General features: G+C 31.6%; 1 protein-coding gene across 18 annotated transcripts in view; it reads left to right on the plus strand.

Annotated features, from left to right (window-relative positions):
• Positions 1 to 17,490, plus strand: part of CHD9 (chromodomain helicase DNA binding protein 9) — a 241,857-nt gene that overhangs the window by 161,123 nt on the left and 63,244 nt on the right. For all 18 annotated transcript variants that reach the window (XM_074293386.1, XM_074293394.1, XM_074293384.1 and 15 more), the window contains 6 exons: positions 7,366 to 7,487; positions 10,223 to 10,466; positions 13,925 to 14,101; positions 15,720 to 15,863; positions 15,954 to 16,209; positions 16,456 to 16,666. In XM_074293386.1, coding sequence (XP_074149487.1) covers positions 7,366 to 7,487; positions 10,223 to 10,466; positions 13,925 to 14,101; positions 15,720 to 15,863; positions 15,954 to 16,209; positions 16,456 to 16,666 — 1,154 coding nt within the window. The remainder of the gene's footprint in view (positions 1 to 7,365; positions 7,488 to 10,222; positions 10,467 to 13,924; positions 14,102 to 15,719; positions 15,864 to 15,953; positions 16,210 to 16,455; positions 16,667 to 17,490) is intronic.

Here is a 17,490-nt window from a genome sequence, read left to right on the forward strand (position 1 = left end):
AAGAAACAAGGACAGGCAAATGGCTGTCAGCTGTAGTCTTGATAAATAAAACAGCAGTTAGGTCTCACAGACAACTGTGCTAATTGTCCTCTTATTATTTAGAAACCTTTAAAAACCTGAGTATCCACAGACACAAATATCCAGTAACAGATAGATGACCAGGCTAAATATTAATTTGCCACATTATCTAGGATATAACAATTACATATAATCAGATTGGAAATGGCAAAGTATAACATAATTGAATAGCATTAATAATTTCTATTGACCATTTGTTCTGATCAGTCATAGGAGGAAAAAATTCAGGGACATAACTATTACATAATATAAGCAGTCAAACTGATCCTTTAGTACAGACTCAGTTTTACTCCAGGTAATTGTCCCACTAACTGTCAGAGGGTGGAGCTTTAAAACTCCCTCAAAAATAGTAGCTACAAGCCCAAGAAATTTTACCTCCAATAACAAATCTCATTAATCAAAGTTTCAGATAAATATCAAACAGGTATTTACCATGACCTTATATTGATAACAGTAAAAAATGTCACAGTAAATTCACACAATTATCTTACATATCCAGGTAGATGTTTCATAAGTGAACATTACACAAATCATTTTACTTTCAAATACCCATACATAGAAAAATTCCTAATTGCATATTATCCATAACAGAAACATTCTCAAAGAGACAAAGACAAAGATGATTATTCTCAGTGTCCCTTTGAATGATACAATTTTATGATGACTTAATTAAAACTTATACAGAATATCCTAATTCCACATAAAACAATCTGAAAGATTCTTTAAAAACATTAATTAAACTTTTAGAAATAACTCTACCAAATTATAGATCATGTTTATGACTATATTCCTTAAACAAGGAAACTATTATGTACTTAAAGAAAGAAATATTCAGTCAATTAACTTACTACAATAAAAGTAGGGCTGTCTCTTTAAATCACAGTTTGCTCTTTACAGCAGAGGGACAAGCAGCTGCAACACTAACAAGGCCCTTTCCACTGCCACCCTTCCCCCACTCCACAGTTAACCTTTTTGTGTGAAATTCTTCTCAGGGCTTAGCCAGTCAGTGTATTTTCTTTATCCAAGCAAATGGCAAGTTCCTTTTATTAACATTAAAAAGACTTACCTCCCTTTCTTTCAACATGCTTTTTCCTTCCATTTCTCCTTCCAATACACATGCCATCTCTGTCTCTGTGACTGCCCTTCCCAACAAGTTCCTTCTTTCTCTTTCCAACTGATTCCTTCCTCGGATCATTCAAACTGTCAATTGTTCCTACAAATCAATCTTTCTTATCCCATTTCTTCACAATCCCTTTCTCATTTCCTTTCCTTTCCCTTCAAAACTTTTAAGATTCACAATACAGTGAATAGTTAACTAACTCCATAAAACCCACACATGTCCAGCAAAGCTGACAAAATTTAAAGCATAACTTATAATGTTTGCAAATTATCCAATATATGTTTCAGAACGTAACATACTTTATCTAATTAGAGGCATGTGACCTCTCTAGGCAATTTATCAGAACTTTGAACAAGCTGTTGTTAAAATGAACCAAATCAAATACAGCTTAAATTTTTTTTTGAAGATTTCAATATTCAAACAAATTCTAAGATCTTATACTCAGAATAAACCTGGCATGTGCAAGGCAGTAGTAAAATTATTTTTCACAATTTCAGAATTATATTACCTCTTTAAAATAAACTAAGTTCCCAAAATTCTTAATTAATGTTGCAGACAAATTGAATTACAAATTTTCCTGCCTGAGTTTAACCCTTTTAAACTTTTCTGCTCCCTAGTTCCATGAGAGCAAATTTGCTAATAATTTTTTTTTCTTCTGGGACAATTTTTAGAAACATACCTGTTTCTAAATTTCCCAATTTCCCAATTGACTTATTTATTATGCATTCTTCCAGTTTCTGCAATTTCTTATTTATGTCTGGCCATTAATTGGAAACAAAATATTGCTTTAGTACACTTTTTTTTTTTTGCTGTTTCCTCTAAGTTTATTCCTGAATATTTTTGAATCTCCTCATTGAGACATTCAAGGAATCTGAAAGGTGATTTATCCCTTTCCTGTCTAACCTCTAAGGCCTTATTAATATTCTGTCTTTCAGGAAAGAAATTCGTGGTCCTAATAATAATTAAGTCCCTTAAATCTTGCATATTCTGCCAGCATGCTTGATTGTTATTATCCCATCCTATATTTACTAGCAGATATTTTTATTCTGCAGCTATCACTCTTTCTGCAAGGGGATGATGTCCTCCTGCTTTTCCATAGCTGCCTTTCTAATAGCTGGTCTTTCTTCTGAAGTGAAGAGAATGGCTAAGATATTCAATAGCTGGTCTTTCTTCTGAAGTGAAGAGAATGGCTAAGATATTCAGTAATTCTCTCCTTAGCTGTTCTAATTATCTTTCCAAATGTCTATATAACTAGTTTCTTGTGGGCTCCTCTGCCCTTTGTTTCTCTAGTTTAATCAATGGAGATTGCCCTATTTTTGCCTGGCTTAATAACAGCCGATCTTTTGTCTCTGGAAGCCAGAGGCTTCCATAAGCTGATTCTTCTGGATTGAAGGGACTTTACCCATTAACATACAAATTTAGTTGTTGACATGTCCAATTATTGGACACATATTTTGGCCAAATTATTCCTCTGTTCAAATCTTGCCCAACTTAAACAAAACAGCAGTACTTTATCATTTTCTGTTTCTTCTTGTACTTTGGCAATTTATCCCAATTGTGCAGCCAATTCCCTAATGGATTATTGGCTAGTACTCCCTGACCTGGTTCCTGGCTTGGGGACATCTACTGTGCTTTCCACATGATTGGAGAGGACACTCCTGCTCCAATCTTTTTGGTAAAGATCACTCTTTACCAGTGGTCAATTGAAAGCTGCTTGGGTGAGTTCTTTTCCTTGGGATCTTAGCAGTCTGACAATACACACATACACCTTAATTTAGTGAGTGCTAATCTGTCAGGTCTCCCCTGACTCAGCCAACTGACCCCCAGACTCCTGAAGGCTTATCTTGTGTTACATGTGTAGATTTTCCAGACTGCAAACTCACACATACAGAACACCTGGTTCCATTCTGCTTCTTTCTTTACTGAATCTCTCTGCCTCCAGACTTTGTCTAGCAGGGATGAGAATGTTGTCAAACCCCAGAGACTTGGGGACAAAAGGCCTAGGCACTTTTTTGGTCACCAAAGCTAAGCAAGGATCATTCCGTTACCAAACATTCATCTCAGACGAGCCCCCAAAACTGCAAACCCCAATTCAAAAATACTCAGAGATATCTCAAAGTGAAGAACAGAAGTCTTATTAGGATCTTGGGGAAAATGGATGGTCCTCTCACTGAAGTCCCAGAGGTAGGAGGTCAATTTCACAAAGGTTGTGAGATGATTTAAATGGTTAGTGAGAAAAGAAAAAAAATTACAAACTATTCACCCATCCACTCCTGGTAATTCTCCTAAAATCATTGGCAAACCCGACCTTTGTCTCTGGAACTTAGGTGAATTTTTTATGACACTAGGGTCTTGGTTATGCAAGACTTGTTCCAAAAGAAAGAAAGTTTGTTCTGCTTCTAAAGTTAATGGTCATTTAAAATGGTTTAAGGAGACCTGGTTTTACCTTAGGGTTTTCTCAGTCAACAAATAGAGATTAGTCAGTTTATAGACCTCTTGAATATCTCCAGGCCATTAAATAGTCAGATTCTTCTCTAAGCAAGCTTCTCTAAGCATTAAGTAAAGGTCCAGGAGGTTATCTCAGGTATTTCTGCTAGAAGAGCAAGTCTTTGCTCTTCTTCCCAGAGCCTAATGATTAACAGACTCTGCTACATCTTGAATTAACCGCAATTATTATTCTGAGAAGTCCTTAGTTTCTCTTTTCACTCAATATAGAACTAATAGTATCTAAAATTTTACTATAATTTATATTTATTCATTTTAAAATTATTATTTAAAGGGATAAGTTAAGGTTAATACAGAATTTTTAACATGATGAGGAAGATTGGATTTTTGCATTAAGAGGAACTGTAACACCTGCTACTATCCATTCATTCTGCATCCTCTGATCTTTTAAATTCAGGGTGCTTTTAACTATTCTTATTATAAAATAAGAAATCCCAAAAGAACCCTTAAATAAGATAGGACATGTAGTAGAATTGTGTCACATAATTGCTTGTATAATAGTAATGTAGATTTGTTTCAATATTGGGAATCATCAGATAGCAATAGTTTTCACCCAAACCAGTATAACAAGATGTTTTGATGAATAGCCATGACAAAGCCAATTGGCATAGTATGAAGTAACGAGTAATGAGAATGTATGAGAATATGGACATGTAAAACTTTACCTTATACATTCAATAATACCAAGGGTCTCCACTGTGTAAAGTAATAATTATTGCTTATTGCAAAATTACCTCTTGCAGATTTTATTGGATTCTTTGGTTCTAGTATTCTAGGACTTATTAAGAAATTCCATTTCTGCACTGTTCACAGCCTTCTTATAAAAATGTCTTTATCCTAGCAATCCTTAAAGCAAAGCTTCCTTCTCTTGCCACTACTCTCCAATAAAATATAATTTCTTTTGTTTCACCTTTTAATTTGTATACTCACTATATAGCATGGTGTTGGCACAAAGTAATACTTGATAAATTGCTGTTGATCAATTTGTAAACTTTGACTATATCCTATATTAAACATCTGTTTTTACTGACTGGAATTCTAGTTTTAATTTTCTCTCATACAAAAAGGTTCTCTATACCCTGAACATCTTTAGTTGCTCTTATGTTTAACATTTACATGTCCCGTTATGCTTTGTACAGAATTTGGGTTCCTGATATCAATGTTTGGTTTAAACAGATTCATAGAGTTTCAGAGTTTTTTGACTCTAACTTATTTAGCAGAGTCTGCCATCTTATAAATTTTTTTGTTTTAACACTGTTTTGTGGACTTTATATTGGTTTATATTGAAACTTACAGAAAAATAAATAAGCCCAAATGTTTATGTAGCTTTTTGAAATTTTGGTATAGTGCTACCAATTTATGTATGTATGTATATGTATATGTATATGTGTGTATATATACACACATATATACATATATGTGTATATATACACACATATACATATATGCGTATATATACACACATATACATATATATAAATTATATAATTTATATTATTATCTTCAAACCTGAAGGTTTTTTTGTATACTTCCTCTTCTAGACCATTAAATATTAAATAATATTAATATCAATTTGTAGTGAAATCCTATGATTATTACTTTACCATTCAGAGAAGTAGTCAATCACTAAAGTCTATAACTTTAAATAAATAGTTCTCTATCTATAACTAAATATTCTCTGCAATCTTTAGCAGCTCAGTTTAATGACTTTTTGTGTCTAACATTCTAAATTGTTTAAAAATTTGGTGTACTGACTTCTCTTTCTCCCTTTTGTCAGCTCAGAGAACATAAACAGATTACTGAAAACCTGATACCCAATTTTTGAAACAGCAAATTTAGAGAATTTAAAGTTAGCAAAGGGACCTTCAAAATTATTTTATCTAACCATTTCATTTTGTAAATAAAGAAACAAAGGCCCAAAGAGATTTTGTGCTTTCCCCCTAAAATTTGGGTTTCCTGAGCCTTCTCATGGACCCCTAAATACTCTTACTCCTATATCATACTGACTTCCTTGTTCTTTTTTCCCTAAACTGATTTTATTTCTGCTTCCAGTGATCCCTATCACTTATTATAATTCCACAAACTTGTCGTATATGGAAATGATATTGGGACCTTTCCCATGACATTGACAGGATGCCATTCTGTTGCCACAGTGGTTGGTTGCAATGGAAAAAAAAATTACTTGTTTTGGCAATAGTTATATAATTTCATTGAATTCCTTTAAATTTTATGGGCAGAGTACCATCTAACATCCAAAGTGATTTATATCCAATTTATTAATGAAGTCTAAAATATCTGGCATCCTTTCTATTATTTTAACTAATAATCTTGATCTCTGTATTCCAGGATATAATTTTTGGGTTAGATTTTTCTTAATATCTTACTTAGTTAAGAGAAATGATTGAGTGAATTTCTGGAGATTCATTCAACTCTTATCTAATGAAAGTTTAGAGAAGTTCCTAAGGTGATGTCCCAGAAAAGGTTGGATAATGTTACCACCTGACTCTTATTTTGATGTGACAGTTCTTATACATATTTTAAAAAAAGAAGAAAAAGAGGAGGAAATTCTATGTAAAGGAGATTATCATATTGTTATTTCTCATCTCACTATATATTCTCTCATCTCACAAATAGCATATAAACATATTCCCACTGTTTGACACACCATTCTTTACTACTCTTATCACTATGCAGAGTTCAGATAACTGAGTGAAAAGTATATTAAACTTTGTTGTCCAGGGGGAAGTATTCTTTAGTTTTTTATGTGGCAAATAGTACCCTGTCTTACCGAATAAATTATTGTCCAGTGTATTTGTTGGTAAAGACTGTTCACTAAGCAAATAAACCCCTCTTATTCAATGTATGATCGCTTGGATATCAAAATTAGGTAGTGTAGTACTGATAGTTAATAAATGTTGTAGCATTAAAGTATAAAATAGTTTAAAGTAAAAATCTGTTTATGGATTTTTTTCTTTAACACAAATATATAAAACTATTGGTAACAAAGGAATTTCTTAAGGAAACAGCACTGAAGGGGAATGAAGCATGTTTCTACAAAAGTATGATTTAGGCTAGGCCCTTATTAAGGAAAACATTAACAGGCAGTTATCTTTTAAGTAGGAGTTCTTTCTATTATTATTGGATACTATAATAAAATTGGTTAGAACTAGATCAAATTAATTAGTTTGGCAGTTTTAGTGTCAGAAATTATAAAGGAGCAGAAAAACAATATTTTTTAATCTGTTCTTGGGAAATCCTATTGACCTCTGTTGTTCTTTTGTTGGTTTCTAGGATATATTTTTGAGTTTTAATTTAGGCCTAGACAACAAGTCTTTATTTCTCTACATAACCTGTCATCCCTAGAGAATCCATGCTCCATCCAGAGTAAAATAATACACTTTTTCATAAATGTCAAAGAACGTGAATTAAATTTAAACATAATTTACTTTTCAGCTGTGGTGTCATTTTTCAGCTAATAGTTTTGAAAAAAAAAATTTATATTTTGAATATTGAAAATAGTATTTGTTAAATGCTTAGGAGAATTAGATATATTGGAGATAGGCCTCTCTGATTTTAATAATTAGCTTTTTAAAAAAACCCATTACATAATATTAATAGAGCATTCTATTAAGTATATTTGGTTTTTTTCTTCTTCCTTAAAGGACCGCCCTCCTCCTAACACATGGAAAAAGATAGAACAGTCCAGAGAATACAAAAATGGCAACCAGCTCAGGGAATATCAGCTAGAAGGACTCAACTGGCTCTTGTTTAATTGGTACAATAGGTATGTCCTTTGTTTTAATATCAATTCTTAAGTATTGTCATTCTAGTGTATAAAACACACAAACACACACAGATACACAGCATTCACAATATGTTAATAGATATATTAAGTAAAAAGTAAACACTATTGTTTTAATGCTGATAACATTTTCATAGTCTTTGTTAGTAAAATGAGATAGGTACAAAAATACATTTAGGTTACATTTTAACATATGGGCTTTTTTAGCCTTAATGTATGCATATCAGAAATGGATATTTATGATTAGATAAATATATTAAAAATATCATTCCCTAAATGGGAGCAAAATACAATTAGCAATAATAAACGAAAGTTTCTGGAATTCTATTGTTCTCTAGGAAGTGATGAGCATGATGCTCTGGTGGGGGGGTGGGGACATGGAGAAGAAGGGAACTGGAAAGTCCTTCATGAACAAAGTGAAATATACTTTACACATAGTAATGGCAAAGTAAAAGCAGATGGCCAGCTTAATGATTTTGTTATTCTCAGTAGTAGAGTTATCCACAATTTCTCTGAAGGAGTTATAATGAAAAATTTTATCCATACCTAGACAAGGAACTGATCAAAATATTGTCTATTTCTTTTTTTTTTATTTTAAACTTAATTTTTCTTTAGGGTGGGAAATCCTATGTTTTCTTTCACAAGTTGATTTTGATGAAAATGTTTTCCATAACTTCATATGTGGTTTCTTAATTGTGGGTGGGGATAAAGGAGAGAACCTAGAACTCAAAAATCTTTTTAAAAATGTAAAAAATTTGTTTTGAATGGAACTAGGGAAAATATTAAATAAATTTTAAAAATAAAAAAATTGAACTTAATTTTAAGATTTAAAGATTAGCAATAAACCTTGGAATGTTTATATATATATATATATATATATATATATAAAACACATGTCTATAATTATACTTCACATAATTATACAATTTACATACAGGATATCTATATCATATGTGTAATTTTGATATTTATTGATAAAGCTTATGTATCTAATTTTGTTAATGTTATATGTATGTTTTTGCAAATATATATAACTATACCTTTATTTGAAAAAAAATCTCATTCCCTTTGAACAGTAAAGAGACTGCCTTTCTACCTAATATCATCTTAACTGATGTACATTATCTTCTATTATGTTTGGCAGTAATTAGATCTAGTGAATAATTAGCATTTACACCTGGAAGGATTAAGGCTCTATTTAATGATGTAAGAGTTCAGGATGCTAAAACAGACATTTAGAATTGGGTTAAAGACTGAGATAAAGTACAAAATATAGAAACATGATATATAATAATAATACAGGATGTCTCAAAAGTCTTAATGCTATCTAATCTTTAATAGCTTATATAATGTAAAAATTTTGTTAATACTTTTATTATTACTGCTAACACTAATGTAATTATTTGCTTTTACTGTCTCCATTATTGGCTTCTTTTTCAATCATGGCAGTATTTATTGTCTCTCTGCATCTCAGTGTGGATATTAGTAAGATTTTCGGGACTACAAGTAATATAATCATACAAAGTATTCCCTATATGCTACTTGGATCTTACATCATCTGAGATACTCAAAATGTTTATTTGGTTTCATCTCTTTATTACCATGTTAGCAGCAGTAATAAAAAAAATATATAGCAATTATTAGATATAATTTTTAACCATATGATATTACTCAGAGATAATTAGTAGTGATAAATTTAATGCATATTTTACAATGAGTAAAGTGGGATACAAATCATTTAAGTATCTCTTCCAAAATTCAGTCAGTAGTGATGGCTCACTCTAGGTTCCCAGTGGTTCCTGTCAGCTAGAAAATGTCATTCTACTGCTTTTCATTTCATGAACATTAATTTTTATTTTTTCCAAAAGATAATCCCAATAAAAATTGGCAAATATGTTTACATTATTGCTTTCAGTATAATCTCTTCTGATTTCATTTGAGAGGGAAGTTCGATGGAGCTCATTATGACACAGTTCATTATTGTAAGGATTCTTTGTAAAGGAGGGATGGAGACATTCCAATCATGTCCTTTGAAATAATTTTATATAGAGATAAAATAGCTTTTTTTCCAAAAAATAAAATGGTTCCAGTATACTTGTTCATTGAGTCAATAAATATTTTTGAAATAACTTCTACACACAGGGATTAAAGAGAAAAGCAAAATACCATGAGAAAATGTAGTAGGAATAGTCACTTAAAGCTAGAAAAATCAAGAAAAGTTTTACATTAACACTAGAAGTTGAGTAGTCTCTTTGTTTCAGAATAATGATGAATATCAGTATATTCAGTTTTATGTCCTAGATAATGAATCCTACTTCTTCCCTAATGATGAGGTAGATAAAGGACTTGCCTCAAGAAAGACTTAGGTTCAGGTTCTATTTCTCATATTGGCTATGTAATTTAGAGCAAGTCATTTAGCCCTAAAATTTTAAATTGCAGAAAAGCTGATAATCTGCATTGGTAAAGAGTTTTCTCATCTGGGAATTAATTAGTTTCCTATCACTGAAGTCAGTTACAGTCTTATCCCTTACATTTCTAACATAGTATTAATATTAAAATCTTCATACTCTCCATGTTTCAGCTTTGATAAGTCATTCTAAATAGTGATATTTTCCTTTGTGCTTTGATAATTTCAATATATTGAATCTTGGGGAAAATCTCTACATAACAAGTGTTATTTCTAAAGTATCTTGATAGAAAATATATCTGTGTTTCAGACGAAACTGCATTTTAGCTGATGAAATGGGTCTTGGCAAAACAATTCAATCAATTACATTCCTCTACGAAATACTTCTGACTGGTATACGGGGGCCTTTTCTGATCATTGCACCGCTTTCGACAATTACAAACTGGGAGAGAGAATTTCGCACATGGACTGATCTTAATGTTGTGGTATATCATGGGAGCCTGGTTAGCAGGCAGATGATACAGCAGTATGAGATGTACTTCAGGGACTCACAGGTATTTTATAATGGTACTTTTGTATCCTGCTTCAGAGAAAAAAAAAGCAAAACAAAACTTTGAATAGATTGGAAAAGGGGTAAATGCAATATCTGATACTGATATCAAATGCTAGAGATAAATGTTAATGATCTTTCTAAATCTTACTTTACAGTACATTATATTTCTTTTTATTGTTCAGTTGACTAATGAGCAAAAAAGTCTTGAATAACAAATTAACCAATTTATAAGCATGTTCTTTTAGTATCCTATTTAAATGAGAACTATTCTGATTTCCAGCAACAGACTTAGGTAGAAAATTGGGCAATTTCTACTAAATTATTTTAAATGAATTAAATATTTTAACAACTGAATTTTAAAATATTTTTCTAAATGAAAATTGAATTTGGGATCCATTTAGCTTGTGATAATCTGAGACAGTTTCTCTATAATTAACATTTTTAATTTCTCAGTTCAAAGCTACCCATTTGAAATTTTAGCCAAGTATGATCTATTCCTATTCTGATTAAGAACTACCACCAAAACATTCTTCTCCTTTAAATTAGATATTTAGTAAGAAAAAAAAAATTAACTGTATTATTATTAAACAGTGCTTGAATGGTTTACTCTTTTATCTCCTGGAGGCAAATTTCTTGTTTTATTTTGACCATTCAATCTGGGGATTTGTCGCTTTCCCCACCCCAAACACACAGGACATGGAAATGTGAACAAACAACATAAGAAAGTATTTCTTGGAAGTAAGTAGAGGCCAGAAAACATGAGAAAGGGAGATTTGAATCTTGAGGGAAAGATCTTTTACATTTGTAATGAAAGTAAATAAAATGAAGAAATAAAACCCTCTACTTCATTAATATCTTAGCATAGTATTTTATACTTTCTTTAACCCTTTTGTACTATGAGCCTCCAAAATCACGAAAGTACTTTAAAGAGTTGTTACTACAATTGAGATATGATTCATGGTTATATCCATGTGTTATTTTGCCTTTCATTTAAATCTTACTATCAATCTATTACAGATATAAAATAGCAAAACTGATTGGTTTTGTTCCTACAGTTACAGCTATTTTTATCTCTTAAGGCTACATACAAATTTTGATAAATATTTTGTAATCCTTTTTTGTAATTCTAAACTTTAATGAAAACTAATTTTAATCATTCTAGTCCTTTCTTTAACCTCCTTGCCAAGCAGGACAGCTTACTATTTATTGTTGTGTATGGTATCTTATTCTTAATAATAGGAGTGTAGATCTAGAATAGAAGGAATACCAGAGGCTACCTAGCCAAACCCTCTTATAGATGAGAAAACTGAGACTCCTAGGTATTAAATGACTCTCATAGGGTTCATAGGGTTTCTTAGGTAGTAAGATAAGAGTTGGATTTAAATTCCAGGGGTTGGTGCTTTAATGCCATGAAAGTCAGAAAAATTGAGAGCTGAAGTGAAATTTAGAGGTGATAGAATTCAACCCCCTGATTATAGGGAGAAAGGGCAGTCCAGGTTATATGATTGCCCAGGTTCTTACAATTATAACAACCATCTGAATTGGAAAAGAAACTAACTTCTGGGGAGCTAAGGAGCTTGATGTCAAGATGATGGTTCATTTAAATTATTAGATTCATTTATGATTTATATAATTCATGTTATGATATAGCAGCAAAGCACCTTGATATTTCTGCTATGTGTAAAAAAAGTATTTTCACTAAATAACCAAAAATGTCATAAACCTTATATCTTAAAAAGTATTCTACCCAAATCATCTTACTTTAAAATATTCCATATTAAAATTGTATTGGAGATGTTTCATTTAATGATTCTAGGCAGCTTAATGCTACCACAGAGTAGGGGAGTGGACCTGGAGTCAGGAAAACCTGAGTTTTCAATCTTACACACTTACTAGCTGTGTGACCCAGAGCAAGTCATTTAACCTTTGCTTGCCTTAGTTTCCTCATCTGTAAATTAAAAGTAATATTAACACCTATCTTCTAGGGTTGTTGTGAGAATAAAATGAATAAATATTGTAAAGCACTAAACACTGTGCCTGGTACATAGTTATGTGCTATGTAAATGTTAGCTGCTATTATTATTACAGTTCTGAATTTTAAGTTTAGGAAAAACAAATTCTTTCAAAGCTTTGTCTTTATAACGGTATATCATTGTAAATTATTTATCCAGTTTGATAAGATCTGTTAACAGTGAAGACTAGACTTTTTTTTTTTTGAAAGCTTGTAGAATTGTAATGAGATTAGCTAAGTAATAGTCTAATAGCAAAGTTACAAATCTCTTAACTTAACATTAAGAAATAATTGGTATGATTAGTTATTTAGGGATCTTATCTCAATTTTCTGTTACTTAGAACAACTAGAAAGAAAAACAACTTAGATTAATACCACATTTTAAAGTTTGTACAGTAACAACAGCAAAGGCCTTTCCTCATAACAGTCCCATTGTGAACAGCAGGTAGTGCAAGTATCAGTATTGTCATTTTATAGAGGAAGTATTTGAGGTTCTGAGAATTTAAGCAATTTATAATCATATGAATAAGAAGTGGAAGGAGTATTTGACCTCATAACCCCTTATTGTATATAGGAGGAAACTGAGATTAAGAGAGGGTAAATGGTTTGTCTGTGGTCACACATGTATTAATCTTTCCAGTTTTAACTGTTTTGTGTTTCCATAGAATTTGATGCAGGATTTAAAGCCAGGTCTTCTAGTTCCAGTTCTATAAGACAGATAACAGAAGATGTTAATGAAAAATGTGATTTTCTTAGACTTAATAGTATGTCTGTTTTACCTAATATGAAATTGGCTCATGTCTAGTATATGATATTGTTCTGAGGATGGCTGTCTAATGTTAAGATAAATCAGAACACATGACCCCCTCCTTCTCTCTTTTAAGATGTTCCTGATTTAATTTCCAAGGTCAATCAGTACAAGGAATATTATGAAATCAGTGATAGTAGTCACACTGTAAATGATTGAGTTTTGGTATTTTAGTTTACAGTGGACTATGTTAGCCTTAGGCTATTTGACCAGCAACTGCAATATATCTGTAAATAATAAACACATCTTGGAAAAAAAATCTGATTGGCCACATTTTGTTGTTATTTTTAAAATAAAATAGACATTATCGTCCTTAAAAATTATATGGGTGCATGCCTATATACATGTATGTGTGTATATTCTTTGAATATTATATTATATAATTTTCATAAATTTATTTGTAAATGTGTACTATAATGTTCTTGAAAACGTGTAGCCATACAATTAGTAATTAATTTACTATACATTTCAGCATTTCATGATAAAAGTAATTTTCTTAGATTTTAACCTGTCAGTGGGGGGAAAAAAAACATAATATATAAGATAAATAGCATTTTATGTTAGTGCAATGAAATGAAACCTGAGGGTGTGGCCTCTAAGGTATTTTGTCATTTTGTTAAATTTGTTAATAAACTTCTAGGGGCGTATTATTAGAGGAGCATACAGGTTCCAGGCCATAATCACCACTTTTGAAATGATTCTGGGAGGCTGTGGAGAGCTCAATGCAATTGAATGGCGATGTGTGATTATTGATGAAGCGCATAGGTTAAAGAACAAAAATTGCAAGCTCCTAGAAGGTCTAAAACTCATGAATCTGGTGAGTAGACTCCTTTTCTTTAACATTGGTTCAGTTTGCTACCTATTTATATGCTTAAATTTTTTTGTCAAGTTGGAGTGCCAAGGCCGAATCTTGTTTCTAAAAATGTTAAGATTATGTTTATTTTATTATCTGTTCTTAAGTTTTGTTGCTTTCAATTTCTTAATTTTGAATTCAGATATTTGTGGTTTTCACATATTTTAAAGCCCTCAAGTAGAAGAAATATCTTAGGAGTTTTATTTTTGCAAAGTTTTGTCGTCTTTTTCTTTTTAATAATTACCATTGAAAAGTTTTCCTAGAATTTAAAATCAAATGAACAATTATATTTTTAATATCTTTTGTTTTTACATCACCAACCTTTCCAATCATATCCAACCTCACTCCACCCCCAAACTAAGATTGGGAAAAAAAAAAGAGGGGGAAAAGCACTTCAGGAAAACTATCAACCAAGTCAGACATCACATACTGTGTTCCACAGGCAAAGTCTTACTCCTCTAAAGAACAGCTATAAATATTTTGGTGTATCTGAGACCTTTATTTCTGTTTTATACTTCTTTGGAACCTATGCCTAACATTTATTTATTTATTGCCCTTTTTTTCTGCTGTTCAGTCACTTTAATCATGTGCAGCTCATTATTTGGGGTTTTCTTGGCAGATATGAGAGTGTTTTGCCATTTTCATCAGCTCATTTTACAGATGAGGAACTGAGGCAAATAAGCTTAAGTGACTTGCTCAGGGTCACATAGCTAATAAGTGATTGAGATCGCATTTGAACTCAGTTCTTCCTGATTCCAGACCTGACACTCTATCCACTTCACCACCTTGCTGCCCTAGTTACTTTATTAGCATAGTTCTCATTTGCTCTTCAGAGTAGATGCATCCATTTGAAGGTTCTCCAACAGATTACTAATGTTCCTCTTATTATAGTTCCTCCAATATTCATTATTCTCATTTTTTGTCATCCTGATTAATTTAGTAGATGAGTTGTCTGACACTTTTATTATTTGTGATTTGAAACATTCTTTTATATTCTAGTTAAAGATTGGTAATTCTTTTTAGAATCGTTCATTCATATTCTTTGACTACTTATTTGGGGAATGGTTTTATATATATTTATATATATATATATATATATACATATATACACCAATAGAATGGAATAAAATGGAATGGAATGAAATGGTATGCAAAATACTGGGCTAAGCAGTGAGTATACAAATTTACATTACACTGATTTCTACATGTTGTATTCTCCTACTAGATTTTAAGTTCCATGCACACATAATAGGTACGAGGTTAATATTTGTTAATTTTAATTGTTCAAAGTTACACAAGAGATGACCATTGCCTCAGCTCTTAAAAGAGATTGTCTTCCAGTTGAGAAACTGATGACATGTGACATGAGGTTTATTGCATAAAATACCATATCAACAGGTAGAAATTAACATAATGTTATTAAAGAAGCATTCAAGAAATGCACAATGTCATTTGAGAGGACTTACCAGTACAAGGTATTTTTAAATATGCATATGTTTTCAAAAAGGTTAGAACAAGGCTTTTGTTGACTTATTTAGGCACTTAGAAAAAATGATATATGAACTATTCTGATTTGATATAGGAACACAAGGTGCTTTTGACTGGTACGCCACTTCAGAATACAGTTGAAGAACTATTCAGTCTTCTTCATTTCCTTGAACCTTTACGATTTCCCTCTGAAACTACTTTTATGCAAGAATTTGGGGATCTTAAAACAGAAGAACAGGTAATTTCTATTTGAGGACATCAAATTTCTTTTTATTTTTGTTGTTATTTTATGATAATATCCATTACAACAGTTTACTATTTTCTATAGGTACAAAAGCTTCAAGCTATTTTAAAGCCAATGATGTTGAGAAGATTAAAAGAAGATGTAGAAAAGAAGTTGGCCCCTAAAGAGGAAACCATAATTGAAGTAGAACTTACTAATATTCAGAAGAAATATTACCGGGCTATTTTAGAAAAAAATTTTGCATTTTTATCCAAAGGAGCTGGACAAGCTAATGTACCTAATTTAGTTAACACTATGATGGAACTCAGAAAATGTTGTAATCATCCCTATCTTATCAAAGGTATTTTCAATAGAATTACAAAGTGTAATACATTGTCATGTCTTTTACCATGTGCTTAATTTTTCTGCCCTCTGTGTATTCAAATTTCATATTATATTTATGTGTTCATTAGATAGATTAAGATTACAGGCCATGATATCTTTCCTTGACCAGATAGATAAGCATTGGTCCAGACAATGTGTATTTGTATAGTCAGGAGTTAAATGTATTATATGTTGATCATGGGTGCTTATGTTTATTTTACAGGTGCTGAGGAAAAAATACTTGGAGAATTTAAAGAAACACATAATCCATCTGCTCCTGACTTTCATCTTCAAGCAATGATCCAGTCTGCTGGCAAATTGGTCCTCATTGATAAGCTTCTTCCAAAAATGAAAGCAGGTGGGCATAAAGTGCTCATCTTCTCTCAGATGGTGCGCTGCCTAGACATTTTGGAGGACTATCTTATACATAAGAGGTAAGGGAAGTTGCATTCCATAGAAAAAAAACTTGTGAATAATCTCCATGCTCTTTAATTTTGTTTTTTCCACCACTGTACTATCATATAGGTTTGTTCTTTGCCTAGGATAAGAAGCAATTATATTGGTGACCAATAAACATGAATTTATTATATATTCTCAGTGCCAGGCAAAGCACTGAATTTGGTTCTGGGGATACAAAGACAAAAAATAAAAATAAACTCTCTGCTTTCAAGGAATTTACAGTCTATCAGAAGAGATTATATGTATATATTTAAGTTTATACAGAAAAAATACAAAATAAATACAGAATAGTTAAAAAGGTAGAATACTAGCAGTTACAGGGAACTAAAAAGGCCTTCTGGAGAAAAGAGGACTTTTCTTGAATAGTAGAGGTTATTCTGTGGAACAAAAGTGAAGACAGAATTCTTTCCAGCAATGGAAGATAACCAATACAAAAACATGAAGACAGAAAATGTAGTGCTATGTGGAATAGAGAGAAAGCCAGTTGGGTTAGACCATGAGGAATGGAAAAGAAATCATTTATAATGAGGGTAGAAGGAAGGGCTGTAGCCAAGTTGTCAAGTCCTTTAGAAGCCAAACTGAAGGAGCCACTTCTTTAGAAGAATAGGAGATTGACCCTATTCTTTATTAAGTAAAATTACTTTGGCAATTGTTCAGAGGATGGAAAAGAACTTGGAAAAATATAAGACAGGGAAATCACTTAGGAAAAAAGCAAGTAATGATGATATCCTAAATTCAGATATTTTTGCGGTAGTCTTTACTGCAATGAGAGAGATGTTGTAAAGGTAGAAATAGCAAG

The sequence above is a fragment of the Sminthopsis crassicaudata genome, chromosome 2, assembly GCF_048593235.1.
Source record: "Sminthopsis crassicaudata isolate SCR6 chromosome 2, ASM4859323v1, whole genome shotgun sequence".
Taxonomy (NCBI): Eukaryota; Metazoa; Chordata; class Mammalia; order Dasyuromorphia; family Dasyuridae; genus Sminthopsis; species Sminthopsis crassicaudata.